The sequence below is a fragment of the Leptodactylus fuscus genome, chromosome 5, assembly GCF_031893055.1.
Source record: "Leptodactylus fuscus isolate aLepFus1 chromosome 5, aLepFus1.hap2, whole genome shotgun sequence".
Lineage (NCBI taxonomy): Eukaryota > Metazoa > Chordata > Amphibia > Anura > Leptodactylidae > Leptodactylus > Leptodactylus fuscus.
The window spans coordinates 33,176,402-33,195,730 of record NC_134269.1 but is presented as its reverse complement, the minus strand read 5'-3'; the positions used below and the strand labels follow the sequence as shown (position 1 = coordinate 33,195,730).

The following is a 19,329-nucleotide window of genomic DNA, read 5'->3' as shown; positions in this document are numbered from 1 at the left end:
ATGCATGCCCAAAATGAAAAGTGGGTGTTACTGGTCCCCCCTTGTCAATATGATGTTTCCCCATACATACTAATGCAGCCTGATCAGTGCTGACACTGATGGGGTCAATGGGGTCCGCTGGGCTCGGGGGGTGACCTCTGTTCCCCAATCTGCTCTTTACACGAGCGGTATCAGTTTGCAATGAAGTTTACAGAGAGGGGTAGAGGAGGAGAAGGAGAGAGCCAGAGACATGAAGTTGTCTACAGCAATCATTGCGTCATTGTTATCAGGAAAAGGATAGACAGTAATTCCTGATAACCCAGCTATGTTGTGAAAGAAAACTGTATCTCTATAGTGCAGATGTCTCTGTACCTCATCATCCCCTTCCCTTCTCCATAGACTTCTATTGTATTGATTTGATCAGTGGTTGAAGGAGGCAAATAAGTGAAGAAAAGGCTAGATAGTGGGGCAACACAGTGGCTCAGTGGTTAGCACTGCAGCCTTGCAGCACTGGAGCCCTGGGTTCAAACCCCGCCAGGAAGAACAACTGCAAGGAGTCTGTATGTTCTCCCTGTGTTTGCGTGGATTTCCTCCCATTCTACAAAGACTTACTGGTAGGAGAAAAAATATACATTGTGATCCCTATATGGGGCTCACAATCTACAACAGAAAAAAAAAGGCTAGATAGTAATTCCTGATAACCCAGCTATGTTGTGAAAGAAAACTGTCTCTCTATGGTGCAGATGTCTCTCTACCTCAAGGAGCTTTCCACTTCCTCCTCCTCTCTTCTCCGTAGACTTCCATTGTATTGATTTGATGATCAGTGGCAGAAGAAGGCAAATAAGTGAAGAAAAGTCTCGATAGTAATTCCTGATAACCCAGCTATGTTGTGAATGAAAACTGTCTCTCTATAGTGCAGATGTCTCTTTACCTCAATGAGCTCTTCTCCCCTCCATAGACTTCTATTGTATACATTTGATCAGTGGCAGAAGGAGACAAATAAGTGAGGAAACTGGCACTTTTCTTTAATAAAGTATGTTAGAACCTTTGTTATCTTCACTTGCTCTATGGATTTAGGAAAAAAGAAGTTTAGTTATACTTTAAGACAACACATTGTCCGTAGTCCCTGGTGACACTCATGATAAATCAACCAAAGAAGCCGAGACTGAACATCTATTTTTATTACTATGAGAAGTGAGGTTAAACAGTCACTGTGGGTTTTGTCTTGTGTAAATCTGTGAGGTTCCAACAAGTCCCCATCTGTATAAAGGAATCGTGCAGAGCTGTTACCTGCCAGCATCTGTGTGTACAGGAGTGTAGTTATTACAGTGGTCTCCTCAACATTACCCATGCTCACCAATATGGCAATAGTACCATTATACTGTATGCCAGTCTTCTATGAAAGACCTTAGTAGTCTACTTCTTAGATTCTTCTATATCAACCATGCAGATACAATGTCCATGCATAGCAGTCCATAGAATTATTTCTGTACATTATTCTCATGCATAGACCTATAAGTGGCTGATTTCACTGTGGCCCGAGCTCTGAAAGTCTCTTGGATCCCAGCGAATCGGCTTCCCGCCGCGCACACGTGAGACTCGTACAAAGATGCTGCAGAGACGACGTAGTACGGCACGTCTTAGGAGAATGTAAATCCAAGGGTCCAAGATCTGATTACAAGAAGCCAGGCGTACCGTGAACAGCAGCCAGTTTGGCCGAGGGAGTGGCGTGCCAGTCTGGAGCATCACCACAGAGACCTGCGGAGAACAAGGGGAAAGGAGTTACGGTCATCAGTCCTGACATGTCTATTGTAGTAAATACTTGCATTCACTATAAGGCTAAGGCACCACGGGACGACCCACGGCAATAAAGCACTGTGGGGGAAAACAGTGGCAGCAACACATCGCGGTTCTTCCCACAGCACTTTATACACAAAGTTCGCTGAGTTTCCTCCGCTGACTTTCTGTTACAATTATATCTATGGGGAAACCGCCGTCATTTCCGTAGAAAAAGAAAAATAGAGATGAGGATAGGCACATGGGAATAGAAGTGATAGATATGTGAGTAGTCGCAGAAGGAGCTTTGAGGATAAGTTGTAGAAAACATGGCAGTGTAGACGGGGCTGGATTGAGGAAGGATAAACTCAAGATATATGACCATCATTTGTAGGGTTGCATAAATCCCAGGAGTCAGGTAGTCTTCATATCTCGATATCTGCGTATTAGTTTGATGTCTATGGAAGTTCTCATTAAAGTCTACAGGGATTTGTCAAACCCTGACTGTATATTTTTTTGTTTTTTTAACTCCTGATCTGTCCTGGTTTCATATCATGTTCTTTATTCCTGTTCTCACCCACTTTTGGAAACTTATTCCCTTCTAAACCGAGGTATAGTTGTAGAAATGTTCCCGGGACCTGAAAGGGTTTAAAGGCCTCTCTGACACATAAGAAGGTACTATGAGAAGAATATGCAAATCTGTCTTCCATGATGTAATTAGGAAGTCAGGTGCCTCAGTGTTGCAAACCAATAGAGGGCACTCACTGGAATGTGCAAGCCTGTCTTCCCTGATGTAGTTAGGAAGACAGAATCTCAGTGATATGGCCCAATAAAGGCTGCTCCCTTTAGCATCATGCTCGACCTTCCAAGAGGCCTTTGTTTTGCAATGATGCTGGGATTATTACCAGGTATAGTCTCTCAACCGAGGACGGCCATTTCGATGTTATTGCATCTCGTCAGCCCGGTGTAGAGAAGACTAACCTGGTAGAGGTGAGAGGCTTAGACAAGGTAAGGGGGGTATCGTCACTCCTTGGGGAGAGACCACCAGCACCCGACTTCCTAATTACATCATGGAAGACAGATTTGCATATTCTTCCCATAGTCCCTTGCAAAGTGTAGTGGTAAATGCTTAATAAGTCTCCACGCACCTATATGGTGGTCTCTCCCCAAGGAGTGACGATACCCCCCTTACATAAGAAGGTATGCATTGTGGGTGGGGATCCTGCCACATGTCCTGCACAGGACCCCCACTTATCAAGTGCATTCCATAATACTGGTGTCATCTTATATTCTAGAGAGGACTCCGGGCCCCCTCAGGCTCCAGGGCCCAGTAGCAATTGCTTCCTCTGCACCCCCTATAGCTATACCCGTCTGGAGCCCAGAAACTTCAAGTTACACTCACCGGCCACTTTATTAGGTACACCTGTCCAACTGCTCGTTAACACTTAATTTCTAATCAGCCAATCACATGGCGGCAACTCAGTGCATTTAGGCATGTAGACATAGTCAAGACAATCTCCTGCAGTTCAAACCGAGCATCAGTATGGGGAAGAAAGGTGATTTGAGTGCCTTTGAACGTGGCATGGTTGTTGGTGCCAGAAGGGCTGGTCTGAGTATTTCAGAAACTGCTGATCTACTGGGATTTTCACGCACAACCATCTCTAGGGTTTACAGAGAATGGTCCGAAAAAGAAAAAACATCCAGTGAGCAGCAGTTCTGTGGGCGGAAATGCGTTGTTGATGCCAGAGGTCAGAGGAGAATGGCCAGACTGGTTCGAGCTGATAGAAAGGCAACAGTGACTCAAATAGCCACCCGTTACAACCAAGGTAGCCAGAAGAGCATCTCTGAACGCACAGTACGTCGAACTTTGAGGCAGATGGGCTACAGCAGCAGAAGACCACACCGGGTGCCACTCCTTTCAGCTAAGAACAGGAAACTGAGGCTACAATTTGCACAAGCTCATCGAAATTGGACAATTGAAGATTGGAAAAACGTTGCCTGGTCTGATGAGTCTCGATTTCTGCTGCGACATTCGGATGGTAGGGTCAGAATTTGGCGTCAACAACATGAAAGCATGGATCCATCCTGTCTTGTATCAACGGTTCAGGCTGGTGGTGGTGGTGTCATGGTGTGGGGAATATTTTCTTGGCACTCTTTGGGCCCCTTGGTACCAATTGAGCATCGTTGCAACGCCAAAGCCTACCTGAGTATTGTTGCTGACCATGTCCATCCCTTTATGACCACAATGTACCCAACATCTGATGGCTACTTTCAGCAGGATAATGCAATGTCATGTCATAAAGCTGGAATCATCTCAGACTGGTTTCTTGAACATGACAATGAGTTCACTGTACTCCAATGGCCTCCACAGTCACCAGATCTCAATCCAATAGAGCATCTTTGGGATGTGGTGGAACGGGAGATTCGCATCATGGATGTGCAGCCGACAAATCTGCGGCAACTGTGTGATGCCATCATGTCAATATGGACCAAAATCTCTGAGGAATGCTTCCAGCACCTTGTTGAATCTATGCCACGAAGAATTGAGGCAGTTCTGAAGGCAAAAGGGGGTCCAACCCGTTACTAGCATGGTGTACCTAATAAAGTGGCCGGTGAGTGTATGTCTCTGTGTGTATCTTATTTACATTCACATCGAAACGCTACAGTGGATACTGCCAAGCCGCCCGTCATTTTATACACAATACCAACTGAGACACCTAAGGAGTCTGACAGATGGAGAGGGCTCCATCTGTCAGCCTAGCGAGACAGGACCGCAGGGTGCTGGTGAGTTACCATAGAGCTGGAGACCATACACAAGTGACATCCTATTAGTCAGTGACTAATGCTTTGGGAGTGATTAAGTGATTGACTGATCGCAGCTCAGGTCTCCTAGTAGGACAAAAAAAGGAATCAAAATTTAGTTTAATAGATACTAATAAAAAATATTTTTTTGCTTATTATGAGTTGTCTATTTCAACTGATTCTCAGGATAATGATAGAAATGAACCGAATACTGAGAGCCAATACAAGAACAGATGGAAAAAGGGTCAAAATGGTGGCAGACATTTAAGACTCTGGATAATGGATTGAATACATCACATGGGTTCATGTCATTCTATACAAATCACTGAACTAAGACAGCCATAAAGATAAAGAACCTGGGAACTGGGAATTGTTTATATTTATATGTATATAGTAATAAGCTTCTTCCCCCCTCCCTCCTGAAATCCTATCCCTATGTGTCCAGTTGTGCATAAATATGCAGGCTGCAGAAAGTGCTTTTAGACATATCTGAAGAAGAAGCCGAGAGCTTTGAAACGTCATATTCTGTCATCATTATGAGTTAGCCATTAAAAAAGGTATCACCTACTGAAGACTTGCAAGTTTTTTGTTTTATTATATGTCATAACCACTGGCTAACACAGTACGAGAACAAACATTTTCCTTATACAGCCTCCTAGTGAACAGCTGTCCCTAGTGTCTGACAGTCGACCAAAACCATCTGCACAGAGTTATTACTCTTTTTTCTGTATATTGTATTCAAACCTCATCAGAATTCATGGCCCCCGAAGATTTAGGTTATTACTAGAAATCCATATATCTATGACCTAATCTCCTGCTACCTGCCCACACGTAACCTCAGATCCTCCAATGACCTCCTACTCCGCTCTGCTCTCATCCGCTCCTCACACAACCATCTCCAAGATTTCTCCCGTGCATCCCCCATACTCTGGAACTCCTTACCAAGACACATAAGACTGACCCCCACAATCACAGGATTCAAGAAGGCCCTGAAGACTCACCTATTCAGGAAGGCCTACAACCTCCAATAACACTATCACCGCACTGCCATCTGTACAGTCTCCCCCTCTCCTTCTGTCTCTACCCCCTTCCCCCATAGATTGTAAGCCCTCGCGGGCAGGGCCCTCTACCCCACCGTGCCAGCCGATCACTGTTAGTATTATATCTACCTGTATATTTTTTGTATTGTATGTAACCCCTAATGTAAAGCACCATGGAATTAATATAATAATGTACAGAACACCATGGAATTAATATAATAATGTACAGCACCATGGAATTAATAGAATAATGTACAGCACCATGGAATTAATAGAATAATGTACAGCACCATGGAATTAATATAATAATGTACAGAACACCATGGAATTAATATAATAATGTACGGCACCATGGAATTAATGGTGCTATATAAATAAACAATAATAATAAACAATAATAAATACTCTCAAATACAATGACTATTTCCTGACAGCTCCTCACATACAGCGCCGGACTGACGTTCTTTGGGCCATCTATAATGCTCCTTATCGCCCCAGTATAAGTTCTCACACAGTACGATGCCCCATTTGTGTCCCCCCCACAGAATATAAGTCTTATTAGTGGCCGCTTTAACCACAGGATCAGCTGCACATAAGGATCCCGTCTATAACTTGGGAGCGAACGGAGGATCATGTATACCTCACTCCACTGCTCCTGCATTCGTTGTACTATAGAGAAGGCTGAGGGACACATATAGTCATCTGGTCCTTTACCCCCTAAGTTATGGATGGGACCGGCATGTGTCAGTGGCTGACATAATGGTAGCAAAGCGATCATCAGTAATAAAGCACAGAAACTACTGTGCCAAGGGGTGAGGGCTCTTGTGCCAGGGGTTGTTGACTCCTGATATAAACCTTTCAAATGTGGGCATCTCCTTCTAACCATTATTATCCACCCCAGGCCAGGAGGACCTAGGGCATTACCCTTTACCTCCACCCCATACTATCCCTTGTAGGAGAGAACGATGGTCTGATGGTATAAACAAATAGTTGTTGGATTAAATGGGTCTTATGGTGCCAAAGAGTTTGTATAGGGGTAGCAAACCACCTGCAACGCTGTACTGCAGCCCCATCTGTACTGGATCCTATTCACTACGCACATTGAACCGTTATTGTCTAAGTGAGACTGGACATTACTCAGTTGATATGTGATGTGCCAATAATATGTGTTAGTCAATATTTCCTGGCAGATGCAATGCCTGTTACACTTTTCTATTTGTTTGCACAGCTATCTGTTTCTATGGACGTGTCGGCTATCCTGGTCTCTGGTCACAGGTGCAGATGTTGGAGCAAGGTGCTGCACAAGTCCTGTATATGAGCAGAGCAAAGACATATACCATACTGTGCAAGAAATGTTGCAAAGAATGCTTTCAGAAATAGAAGGGTTAATAGTTTATTTCTGTGAATGAACATAAGAGAAATCTACATCAATCAATATTTGGTGTGACCCTTGTGCCTGGAAAGTCCTGGGGGTGATGATACGGTCCCCGCAGAGCCCTGATCTCTACATCATCCAGTCTGTCTGGGATTACATAAGGAGACAGATGGATTGGAGCAAGCCAACATCCATAGAAGATCTGTGCTTAGTTCTCCAAGATGGCGATGGAAACAACCTCCCTGCTGAGTTCCTTCAAGTTGTCTCCACACTGTCATGTCCGCTCAGGTTGCCTCCTCAGTATCATGTCCCCCCATTCGCCAGGTTTTTGCAACAAAATTAAACAAAATCTGGCTCAGTTAATGGCTGTGAAATTGCAGACACCGATTATTTTTCATATCTCCTGGGTCACATTAGCTTTGGCCAAAGGATATGTCACTCACTGTACACTATCCAAGCAGGATGGCTGATAAGTGAATATCTGAAACCAAAATTTAGTGGCATGACGTGGCATATAAATAGGGGACATGGGTTGTAAAAAAGGTGAGTGTCCTAAAATAACAGTTCATTAATTGGAATCGAGGTAAAATGTTCAATTAATTGGTATTCTGATTTATGGCGTCATTACCCAGCCCTAGTTGTGAACCAATTCCAGAGAGGCAAAGCTGTACTTAGTGTGAATAGAGACTAACAGTGTGCCAATTCTCCCAAGCAGTGGTGTAACTATTGGGGTAGCAGGGGTAGCGGCTGCCACAGAGGCTTGGACATTAGGGGCCGGAGACAGCCACTACCGCTGAAGTTTTTTTTTTTTTTCTTAATAGTTACTCCAGCCAGTAACGGGCCCTATTTACTTACCGATTGGGGTTGAGCCGATCTTGAAATTTTAAAATCTGATTTCCGATCATTCTCCATTCTAACCCGATCCCGATCCCAATTCTGATTCCTCCTTGCTGTGCCGTATGCTTGGCTGAGTATACGGTAAAACAGGGACGAAGCAGAAGAGTGGCAGGCTGCGGTAAATCCATAGGAATGAATGGACGCAGCCAGCTAGCAGGGGGTTAAGCGGCCGGACGCCAGCAAAGTCTGCGTGCCGGCCGCTTCCATAAATATCTATGGGAGTTTTGAATAGTACTCGCTCATCTGATACTATAGCTTTTCCCACAATGATTGCCCAGTAGCCAAGCATTGTGGGAAATAACCTCCGACCTCGATCCCGCTGGAAAAGGTCGGTATCGGAATTCCGATCGCGATCATGAAATTTACTCAATCGGCAATCGGAATCCGAACATTTCCAATCCCGATCGCTCAACCCTATTATCGATCCTGGCAGTGGCTGGGATCGGTACGTGACGCAACGGACCCCATAAATCATTATTATAATCGTATAATATAATAATCGGTGGTCCAGGGGAGGTAAGGGATCATAAAAAAACATGTTACTTACCTTTCCACGCTCCAGGCAGGTTTGGGCCTACTTTTGGACGCTCCCTGACATCACATGACCCAGGACGCAGTCATGTGACGTCCCGGGTCATGTGACGTCCCAGAAGTCATTGAAGAAGTAAGTGTTTTTTTATGTTTGTATTCCCTCTCGGTCTCCAATTATTATACTCTGGGGTCTGAAAAGTCCCCATAGTATAATAATTGTTCATGGGTGTCCACAGTGGGACATAATACTGTGTGCAGGGGCCACTCTGGGTTATAATACGGTGTGTAGGGGCCACTATGGGGCATAATAGAGTGTACAGGGGCCACTATGGGGAATAATAGAGAGCGCAGGAATGTGGGGGAGGGAGGTGTTGGTCGGAGGGGGGCCCAATGTCAAAAGTTCGCCATTGGCCCCGCCGTTCCTAGTTACGCCACTGCTCCCAAGTCATGCTACAAGCTATTCCTGGGATGTGCCATCAGCCTGTTACATACTGTAGGAGTATGTTCACACTGTGGAAAATATAGAGGAATTCCTCTTAATTTTCTGCTGCCAGCATTTTCGCTGTGGCTTAGTCGTGACAGGATGCCATTGCAGTGCATCAGAATTCTGTCGTGGCATCCAGCTTCTGATTAAGCCCGGATGAATGGGCCTATATCAGGAGGGAGTCTCGAGCCGTGGACCCCACGGCTGAATCAGCTGTGAAATCTGCAGCATGATCGAGCAGGACGCTTCTTTTTTCCCCATCCTGCTGCAATCTCTGCCTCCCATTAAAAATAATGGGAGGCGGATTCTAAGAGGAATCTGCTCCGGGTTCAGGGGTGAAATCCTCCCCCAAATCCATGGCAAATTCCTCTGTGTGAACAAACCCTCACTACAAAGCTTGTTTATCCACCAGAGAACTGCAACCAATAAACTCTATGTAATCACCAAACTATGTACCCATTTGTCAATTAGGTGTCTATGTGTCTTAACCATCAAGTGCTGTGCCTCCTGTTAGAGCAGGGGTAGGGAACCTTTGGCTTTCCAGCTGCTGTGAAACTACAACTCCCAGCATGCTCCATTCACTTCCATGGGAGTTCCTAGAACAGCAGAGCAGGTATGCATGCTGGGAGTTGTAGTTTTGCAACAGCTGGAGAGCCGTACGTTCCCTACCCCTGTGTTAGAGCAACGTTTCATTAACTTAAAGGGCTCTATGTGTGCCTCCATGTTACAACAATGGCAAAGCAAAGGATGGTGCAGAGGTAGCAATTGTTACCAGGCCTTTGAGCTTGAGGGGGCCCCAAGTTCTCTCTATAACATAACTATACAACAGTATTAGAGACAGCACATGGTCAGTGGGGTCCCCATTACAAACTTTGAATTGGCCCAAGAGCTTCAAGTTACACCTTTATGTTGCACCATCCTTGAGTGAGGTTCCATGTCAGAATCCAGGGCTGCACCCAAGACTGACCCTCTTACGCTAGGTTCACACTAGCGGCCGGAGTCCGTTCTAAGCTTTCCGTCTTCTGCATGCAGAAGACGGAAAGCTGTCAGACCGGTTTTGCGGCGGAGAGCATAAAATGCTTACTGGCGCTCACGGCCAGACATCTTTCGAACCCATTCAAATGAATTGGTTTGAAAGAGTCCTGCAGGTTTCTGTCTCCTGCTCAGTTTTGTGCAGGAAACGGAAACCTGCATGAACGGAGACCGGGCGCAGATGTGAACGAGCCCTTACCCCTGGTTTACATTAGTGTTTGGATTAAGTCTGGGGGAGTCCGCATGAGGACCCCCTGAACGGAATACCAACACAACTGCAAGTGCTGTGCAGTTAAAGCACACGGACCCCATTATAGTCTATGGGGTCCATGTGCTTTTACTGCACAGCACTTGCAATTGCGATTGTATTCCGTCCGGGGGGTCTCCATGCGGGCTCTAACCGGACGGAATACATACGCTAATGTGAACCGACCCTTACAGGTATGGCTCCAGAAGTGTTAGTACAAGAGTTCCTTGGGAAACCACATTGGCAAGAGCCATTACCTATTGTGCAAGAGCAGAAAACTAAACTTACAGAAACTATAAGATGTTTGGGATATTGGCAGACAAAGCAGTCAACTAAGGTCCACCAGAACACATATCGGACCAAGACTCCAATGCTTTTTCCATTGTGGTAAGCAAGGGAGTTCCTTGAGATGGGAACCAGTGGCCCACACCATTGGATATGTTTGCCATCATGGCTGGAGATAGGTCAGGTAGATAAAGCAGGGGTCATTTGCTGGATCTGCCTGAAGGATATCTATCTGAGCTTTAAGTCATCACCTCCGTCTTGAAGGAAAACTTCCTAAATACAGTTTTATTTTCCAAAAGGACTTATGTTTAGTGTGGAAATAATATCACACATAGGGTTAATGGGGAGATCTCAGCAGAAAAATGTATGGCATTGGATTTCTTTCCTCCACATTCCCGGGGATATAGAACATGGATTATTAGAATATATTACTGAACATGAGTCTTTCTCACCTCATCCACCATGTGACCGTGCAGGAATGAGAAAGCCCAGAAGGACAAAGTGCAGAGACGGAAGAAAAGGGAACAATTTATATGGGCTGAGGACGGAGGAAGAAGAAAACCAGAGGAAAGAAGATGGGGAGACTGAATGAAAAGCAAAAAAACAACATAAAAGATGAAATAATGGCCAACACCTAGTACTGCTGGCACCAGTCACCCAACAGACAAGATATACATATATTTTATGCCTTCGGTATTGCCAAGGCTCCTTCTTCAGACACAGCGGTGCCAGGTTCATGGCTTGTTACACTTCCACAACAGCGTACTGGTCCTTGTCTGTGCCGCCATGCCAAGCAGTAGTATCAATCTACTACATAGGTACAATGTTCTCTGTGTATAAATACGATATACGCAGCAGTGCTAGTCTATATATCAGTGCCAATCCCTTTATATACAACCTTGTCCATACAGCAGTGCCAGTCTTTATATATATATATATATATATATATATATATATATATATATATCCATGCAGAGGTACAAGTTATGTAACATACACTCATTGACAAAAAATAAGAATGCACTCTGATCTCAAATTGCTGCAAAACGAGGCATACGGATACGGTTATGTCACAGATATGGCAGATATGGAAATAGTTGCAGGTGTTGTCTGACATTGAGCCTGATATTTTGAGAAATAGCCCCCATCTTGTCTGGTGGATCTTAATGCGCGGTACGCCCCTAACAGTAGTTTGTGGGGTTTTCCACCCATGAACAATATACTTGAGGGTTTCTTAAGACCTTTGGATTATAATTAACGAAGGCCCAAGGGAGGCGAGTAAACATAACAGTGTTACCTTCCCTGGACTCAGGCTCTGCGGCCTGTGCCCTTCCAGTCTCCATACATGCCCAATCTCAGGCCTCAGTGGTCATTTGGGTCACGTGGCATAATGACGCTGTAATTCCTGACTTCACGGGGAACAAAAGAGCACAAGGATCAGCGTTGGAGCCCAGGGGAGGTGAGTAACACTATTTGTTATGTTTATTGCCCTCCCTTGGGCCTCTGCTAATCTGAAAACCCCCCCAGAGTATAATAGAAGCTTATGGGTGACGGACCTGCAAAATTCAGGGTTCGTCCAAATCCAAAATTGTTAGAAGATGCCTATGTATGTGGGATTTTTTAATTTTATTAATGTAGGGCCCAATATGGAATATTATACTGCATGGAGGGGCCACCATGGGACATTATACTACAGGGAGGTCTGCTATGGGACATTATAATACGTGAAGGGCCGCTATGGGATATTACACTACATGGAGGACCGCTATGGGACATTACTGTGTTACAGGGATCTTTGGCATGAATGGGGGGAAGCGTGGTTTCTTAACAGCCGGAAGCCCATGGTACCCTTAATCCGCCACAGTGGTAAGTAATGAATTCATTAAACATCACAGACCATGGGGGCCATTATATGTGGGAGTACAGTGGGGTCTATTTTATTATATGTGGGGCTCTGAAGTGTGAGGGCCATTACACTACATATTGGGGGACTGATATCGACATTCGACTGTGTGTGGGGGGCACTGACGTGGCCATTATACTACATTTGGGGACACCAAGGAGGCCATTACATAGTTGTTAATGAAGACTCTAAACAAAGAATTATTTTATTAATATTTAGTGATTGGTAATTTGGGGTACTCAGTTGGGAGTTTTTCTCACTAGGAGGTACTTCACTTGAAAAATGTTGAAAACCACTGATATATAGCATTCTGACCTAGTGATAGGAGGTGTTTGGTGCAGTGGTTACGTGAGGGTAGCACACGGGGTAAACAGGCTCCGGACAGCCCAGACAGACCACCAGTAATGAGGATTGTTTGATCTACCAAAAAGCATGAGCAGCTTCCAAAGTTTCCATGTCCACCATTCAAACCAGAGAGCACCTTCATTTCACATCCCTGTGTCTGTCTGGACCATTCTAGTTGCTTAGCAGAAGGGAATTTATTGTCACGGTGGCCATTTATTGTCTCGCCATTGACAGACAGCGATCATCACCTTCATTTTCATTGGTGACTGCGTTGACTGCCCCAATGGCTGGTGTAATGATCTGGAGAGCCACCATATAGGACAACCCCTAGCAGTGACATGAGGGACATAGTGATATGTGCATGACATCCTGCGGCCACATGGCCTCTCACTGCAGGACATCAACTGGTATATTTAAGCAGGATAAATCTCACCCTCAGACTGCGCAAGGGTTTCCCAGGAATGTCTCCTCCAGATTATAACACTTCCTTGGCTTGTCCGGTCATTAGATTTATTACTAAATGAACATTTATGGGACCAGCTGGGATATCAGCTTCAGCAGCCTATAAGCGTGCAGGATCTACAGGCCCAGCTACAACATGTGTGGGCAAATATGCTGCAGGATACCATACAGAACCTGTATACCACCATACCCGACCATCTCTCATCTTGTATCCAGCCTAGAGGAACCCAGCAGGTCCTTTCATTGGTAATGTTTTCCCCAATAAACTTCTCCTTTAATATTATAATCACTTACATATATCATTAGTATATTCACAGATAGAAAATTTTATTACAATCCGACAAGCCCTTCTTGGTGTATCTTCTTGGTGTATCTTGTTCATCCATCCAGTGCCATTCTCAAATCAAGGCCGTCTGCCTAATGGTATGTTCACATCTGCCTAAAAATCAATGGAGGATAACTTACCTCCACCGGTTTCGTTTTTTAAACAACGCCAACCCGATGGACCCTATGATAGTCAATAGGATCTGTCAGACACTGTATATATTGCTTTTTTTTTTTGCAGTCCACCTTTCCATTGTTCTTGTCCTCTAATGGACCAGAATATCAGTTAGGTGATGCTAGTGTGAACATAGTGTAAGATTTTCCACTGCTATGCCAGTTTTCTGCTATAGCGGCAGTAGTAATCTTCCCCAATTGCATTTTGCTCCTTTTTTTTTTACTGTAGTTTTTTGACCCAAGGCCAAGAAAGATTCAGCAGGAAGAATTGTAAGTCCTTCCTTTGCATTTCTCATTCCTTTGGAATCCACTCCTGGCTTTGGCTCAAACAAATGTAGCAAAATCTGCACTAAGAAAAGCAACAAAAACTTAGTACCTTGGGGGCAACACGGTGGCTCAGTGGTTAGCCTTGCAGTGCTGGAGTCCTGGGCTCGAATCTCGCCAGGAACAACATTTGCAAGGAGTTTGTATGTTCTCCCCGTGTTTGCGTGGATTTCCTCCCATTCTACAAAGACATACTGATAGGAAAAAACAAAAATGTACATTGTGATCCCTATATGGGGCTCACAATCTACATTTAAAAAAACCCCCAAAACTTACTGCCTTCAGCTTTAGTTCCCTTGTCCCATGTTATTGTTGTATAGTATACAGTTCTCCACAGTCTCAGCTTTTCTCCCTTAAATATCATCTGGGACTGATACACTGTAGCATTATAGCGGCAGCCTGTCTGTGTACCGCAGTGGCACATGTATATTTAGAATATTGCTCAATACGTTCCGTCAGTGCCAATATATACATATATATAGCAGAGCTGCTTGTTGGGAAGTCATTTCTTCTACAGCAGCTTTTCATTACATTTACTTGTAGTCCCATAGTTGCAAAGTTATAATACTACAAAGAATTGTGCTTAGTAACAATCCCAGCTCTGCTATGTTTAGACATATCTTGTGGTTGTGGTGCCAACTATATGCGGTAATATTGCAATCTTTACTAAGCATCTATATTCAAGAAGGTAATACTCAATGTGAGGGAAGGAAAAGATAACATATGTCATAACACTCATACCTAATGGTAATATAGAATGAATAGGATGGATGAAGGTCCTTACCAGTAATGGACTCCAGCAAACGCAAGAAGCAATAGTAATTGCCAACAGCTGCACCATCATTTCCAGGTCATGGGAACGGGCACCTCGATGCCTCCTTCTGTGATTCTCCCTTGAAGCCCGTAAGAGACGAGCCCGAAGCAAGGTAACTCCAACCACCAAATTACACACCAAGGCAGCTGCCAGTGATCCAAGACCAAGACCGGAGAACAGCAAACAAAATCCTGGAGGCTCCTCCAGAAAACACCAGGTTCCTGAAGGTTGCAGTCCATATGTACCATAACCAAGCAGTGGCAGAGTAGACACCAGAAGAGCTACAGCCCAAGCTAAACCAAGGCTAATCCGAGCTCGAGTTTGGGTAACAACAATTGAATGCCACAATGGTTTTGTGAGGCCAATGCAACGTTCACATGCCATAAGCAGTCCAAGCAGTAATGGAGAAAGTCCAAAAAATACCATGCATCCTCCAAGAAATTGGCAAGCAGCCATTGGTAACACTCCATTAGAATAGAGCCACAGAACGAAGGATCCAGTTATAAGATGTCCAGCCAAGTCTGTCACAAGGAGTCCTGAAGCCAAGAGAAGAAACTGTGCCCTTGAACGTCGTAGTCTTCGGGAGTGGGCATAGGCTCTTGCTAGGATCCAGAGGCCCAGTGCATTGGATAACGCCCCAATAGCCATAGAGAGGGATGGAAGAAGTGGGGTAGATGTAGGAGGGCGAGATGAGGGTGGAGTAGAGTACAAGGAAGAAGTTGGAGGAAAGGGGGAGAATAAAGTGGAAAGGGAGGAGTTGGGGTGTAGTGGTGGATACATTGGAGGAAATGATGGGATTCGTTTTTCTAAGGATGATAGAAAATGTTATATACAGTGTAACTTTCTTGAGACCACCACCCAAAAATGCATTACGAAGAATGGTCTAGTCAAAGAGGATGGCTGGTGTGCACAATATATGGTAGAACCAAAAACTTGTCATGGGATTTGGTCTGGGTATGACGGTGGTCTTCTTAAAGTGATGGTCTTTTGGAGAGGTTTCACTGTATAACAGAGACTCTGTCACAGAAGAGGATCGAGATGACAACAAGAAAGAACAGGGAAAAGATGAGCAAGGGATGGAAGGTGGGATGACAAAAACAGAAGGAACAGTTAGTCTTGACGGTAATAGTTAAATCCCACCCCAGATGTAGCAGATACATAGGGTAGGACTATCAGCAATTACAATGAAATATAGAAAATTCTGTCTGGAACAATACTCTGACCCCAACAACCAACTCCAACACCTTGATGCTCACCTCATTGCCGGGTATGTTGGAGACCCTTGTGTGACAATCCCGGGGTGTGTCTCTGGTTTAGCCACAGTCCATGATGTCTGATTATCTCACTTCGCTCTGCTTAATAATAAGTAATGTAATTCAATGACCTCCTGGACTGTAGTGGTGTCCCAATCTGGTCAACGTCTTCTTAATGTCAACACATCCATTACTTCTGGTGTCTTCGTGTCTTCTTGTCTTCGTGAACTTGATCTCTGTGATGTCTCAGGGCTCAGTCTGCTGTCTGTACTTCAGCCTCCCTTGCACTGTTCTCTAATGCTTCCCTCATCCTCCCCTGGATGGTGCCTCCTCCTCCTTCCGAAGGACCAGAAGAAGAGAATGCGAGAGAATAAAGGGTTAGAAATAAGCGAGAAGAACAACCATTAGCCAAGTAGGGAAAGTTGTGAGACAAGAATTGACCAGAGGAACACAAAGGAACCCAAAACTTATAAGGTGGAGATGAGCATCATGTACATTTATCCATGAAATAAAAGGGTTAAAGGCATTGTCTTAAGTCTTCTTATATGGCTAAAGACAAAGAACCTGTGTCCATCTGTCTTATATGTAATGACCAAGTCCTTCTGCAGGTATCTCCGCAGCTTCTCTGCAGCCAATTATCCATAGTCTAAGGCCTATTCCCAGCGGTCACTGTACGACCATGGAGTAATACACCTCCGCAATGTCCGCACAACTACGCAGAACAATATCCTACGACTTAATCCTCTTTGTTTGCCGTTGCTATCTGCCTAGTTCTTGCTTCTGTCTTCTCCTGGCAGATATTCCTGTTTATCAAGACTTCTGGCCTTTTCTATGATATCAAACATAACCCCCACCCCTCAGACACACTCTGTTCTGCGGAGAGGTGCCGCTCCTAATAAGGCAGCAATCCCTGGAGATTCCCCAATTCCAGGACCCTGGAAAACTTCATTCTTTGCAGCACTCCATGTAGTGAGGCAGCCGTGATAGAGGTGCGAGCCTCATAATAAGACATGGCCGGCCATGGGGTAGCGGATGGGATGGAGGGAAGAGGGTTTGTTAGAGATATGGAGGGATCTGTAATGCTAGGGGCATTACTGGAAGTATTAGTCTATGGTGAGGAGGATCACTGGAATATAGATGTACGGAGGGTTTAGTACACGCAATACAGGTCTATTACAGGAAAATGGGTATTATGGCAACAATTTAGGCTGTAAAATTATGATCCCTTTCCAAATGGATGTCACTGAGCTGCAGTTCCAGGCACAACCACATGTATGAAGGTGGTGCTGTGCTCAGAAAAATCTGCAGTTCCTTTATCCCTAAAGTTGTACCCCATCAAGGACACATTCATGGATTTTAATGTGTCTTCCTAGGAAATCCGTTTAAGGCCAGCGTCACACGAGCCATGACGGTAGCGGGTCAGCTATTGTAAAATCACAAGATCCACAGAAGCAGCGGTCACAGGGGTGTAACTAAAGTCTTGTGGGCCCCGGTGCAATCTTTTGTCCGGGGCCTCCTACCTCATCCCTACAGTGAATTATTGATAGTGATGGTTACGCGTGCTAAGGAGTTTAATCCACCTTAGGCTAAGTTCACACGGGGGGCGGTGGGGCGGATTTTGACACCTAGAGTGTCGCGGTCGCGGCTCCCCCCCCCCCCCCCCCCAAGCCGCGCCTGAAGAAAGGGGGCCCACTTCATTTTTCCATTAGTATGGTTAGAGTAATCTGTGGGTCTCCTTGGCTTATGGACCAGATGGAAGCTGCAATCTCAATACTGATGCCAGTGCTTATGGGCCCCCTAAGGCTCCCGGGCCCCAAGGCGACTGCATCCCCTCAAGTTATGCCCCTGAGCACTCATCTACCTGCTCCGTCTAAATCCGGTTATAAACTTGCAGAATGTCAATTATTGCTGCAAGAATTTTTGGCCTTTGCAGTGTAAATTGTGGGGGATTTGCAAAAAATCCTGCAGGTGAGCAAAAAAATTCCAGATATTGGCTTAGGCCCCACGAAACAAGCTGCAGCCATAAAACGCTACAGAAAAGACCTCGGTGAAAACACATTTTTTTTCCGCAGCAGTTTTCGCATAAAGTCCGCAATGCCACCATTTCCATAGGTATACTTTACAAAAATGCAACGTTTTTTTGAAGTTTCAGCATTTCCACGGCAGATTTTTTTCTGCAACGCGTGGATGGGATTATCCAGAATCTCATCCACTTTGCAAGTAATGTAAAAAGTAGCATTTGTTCTGGCGTATTTCAACCGCGGCCAAAACGCTGCATTTTTTAAAATCGTGAGGCCCCCGGCTAGAAGTGATGTTTGCCACAGTGCAGAGGAACACGCTGCTGAATTTCCCAGTTGCGGATTCTGCATTGTGCTTATCCTCTTTGGCCCTGACCCAAGACTACAGGCACACAACCCTTGGGTTTGCAAAAAACGGAACGGACAGGGATAGAACCTGCGCTGAGTTTAGTGGTCCAGATGCTCGATCCCCAAAGGGGGTCATGAAGATTATTTGTGTGCAAGAGACCAAAGAAATAAATACGTGAGTGTGCTGTCCATTATACAGTCGTGTACATGGGGCCTCCCTAAAAAGAGGAGTGAGGAGAGAGAAAAGGATGACACTATACATTTCTGTGAATCTGGATCGCCAAGATAACACCAGATATGTCCAACATTTTTCTTTCACTTAGCTGCTCCTTATACCTTATGAAAAAGGGAACGTAACACAGAAAACAAGAGATCCTGTGCAATACCAGAACCAGCCATGGACTAGAGGGGCGCTCTACTTATAGAGGAAAGTAGACCCTTTGTATTAACCCTAGATAACCCTTAACCAAGGGGTTATTTACATAAGCGTGTTCCATCCTTGAAACGTGATTCATGTGCACGCTGTATTCCTCAGACTGAACATGGCGATGTGAATGGAACTCACTGGTCCGCTCCGGTATGGCCGACACAACACGACTAAACACACAACTTTATGGCCGTCCATAACAGACTACCGGTATAATCCAGAGCTCCACTCACACGGCTGTGGTCAGTCCAGGAAATACAGCCCACACAAAAATGGTGTTTCATGGACGGAATGTAACCCTAAGAATATCTCCTCAATAGTAAAAATCCACTTTATCGGCAGATCCCATAATCCTTAGGGCATATTCGTATGTAGCAGGTAGTGTGCAGCATGGTCAAAAAATATTTAACAAAAACACACATGCTTTACTGATAGATGCCGAGGTTTTGGTTACACTCACACGGCCCGGGCGAATACACCTTAAATGAT

The 19,329-nt window shown here is 44.9% G+C and overlaps 1 protein-coding gene across 1 annotated transcript; it reads right to left on the bottom strand.

Annotated features, from left to right (window-relative positions):
- Positions 1-1,491: 1,491 nt before the first annotated feature.
- On the bottom strand, positions 1,492-15,622 carry PTGER1 (prostaglandin E receptor 1). The gene is made up of 2 exons (XM_075272875.1): positions 14,765-15,622; positions 1,492-1,737 (listed from the first exon to the last, which is right to left on the bottom strand). Exons 1-2 carry the CDS (start codon positions 15,572-15,574, stop codon positions 1,492-1,494), a joined length of 1,056 nt encoding a protein of 351 aa, XP_075128976.1. The 5' UTR covers positions 15,575-15,622.
- Between the last annotated feature and the right edge of the window lie 3,707 nt (positions 15,623-19,329).

Coding starts and splice junctions, on each gene's coding strand:
- PTGER1 (XM_075272875.1), bottom strand. CDS start 15,574: ATGTATCCACCACTACACCCCAACTCCTCCCTTTCCACTTTATTCTCC. Junction 1,738..14,764: donor TTTGCTGGAGTCCATTACTG/GTAAGGACCTTC, acceptor TGTTCTCCGCAG/GTCTCTGTGGTGATGCTCCA.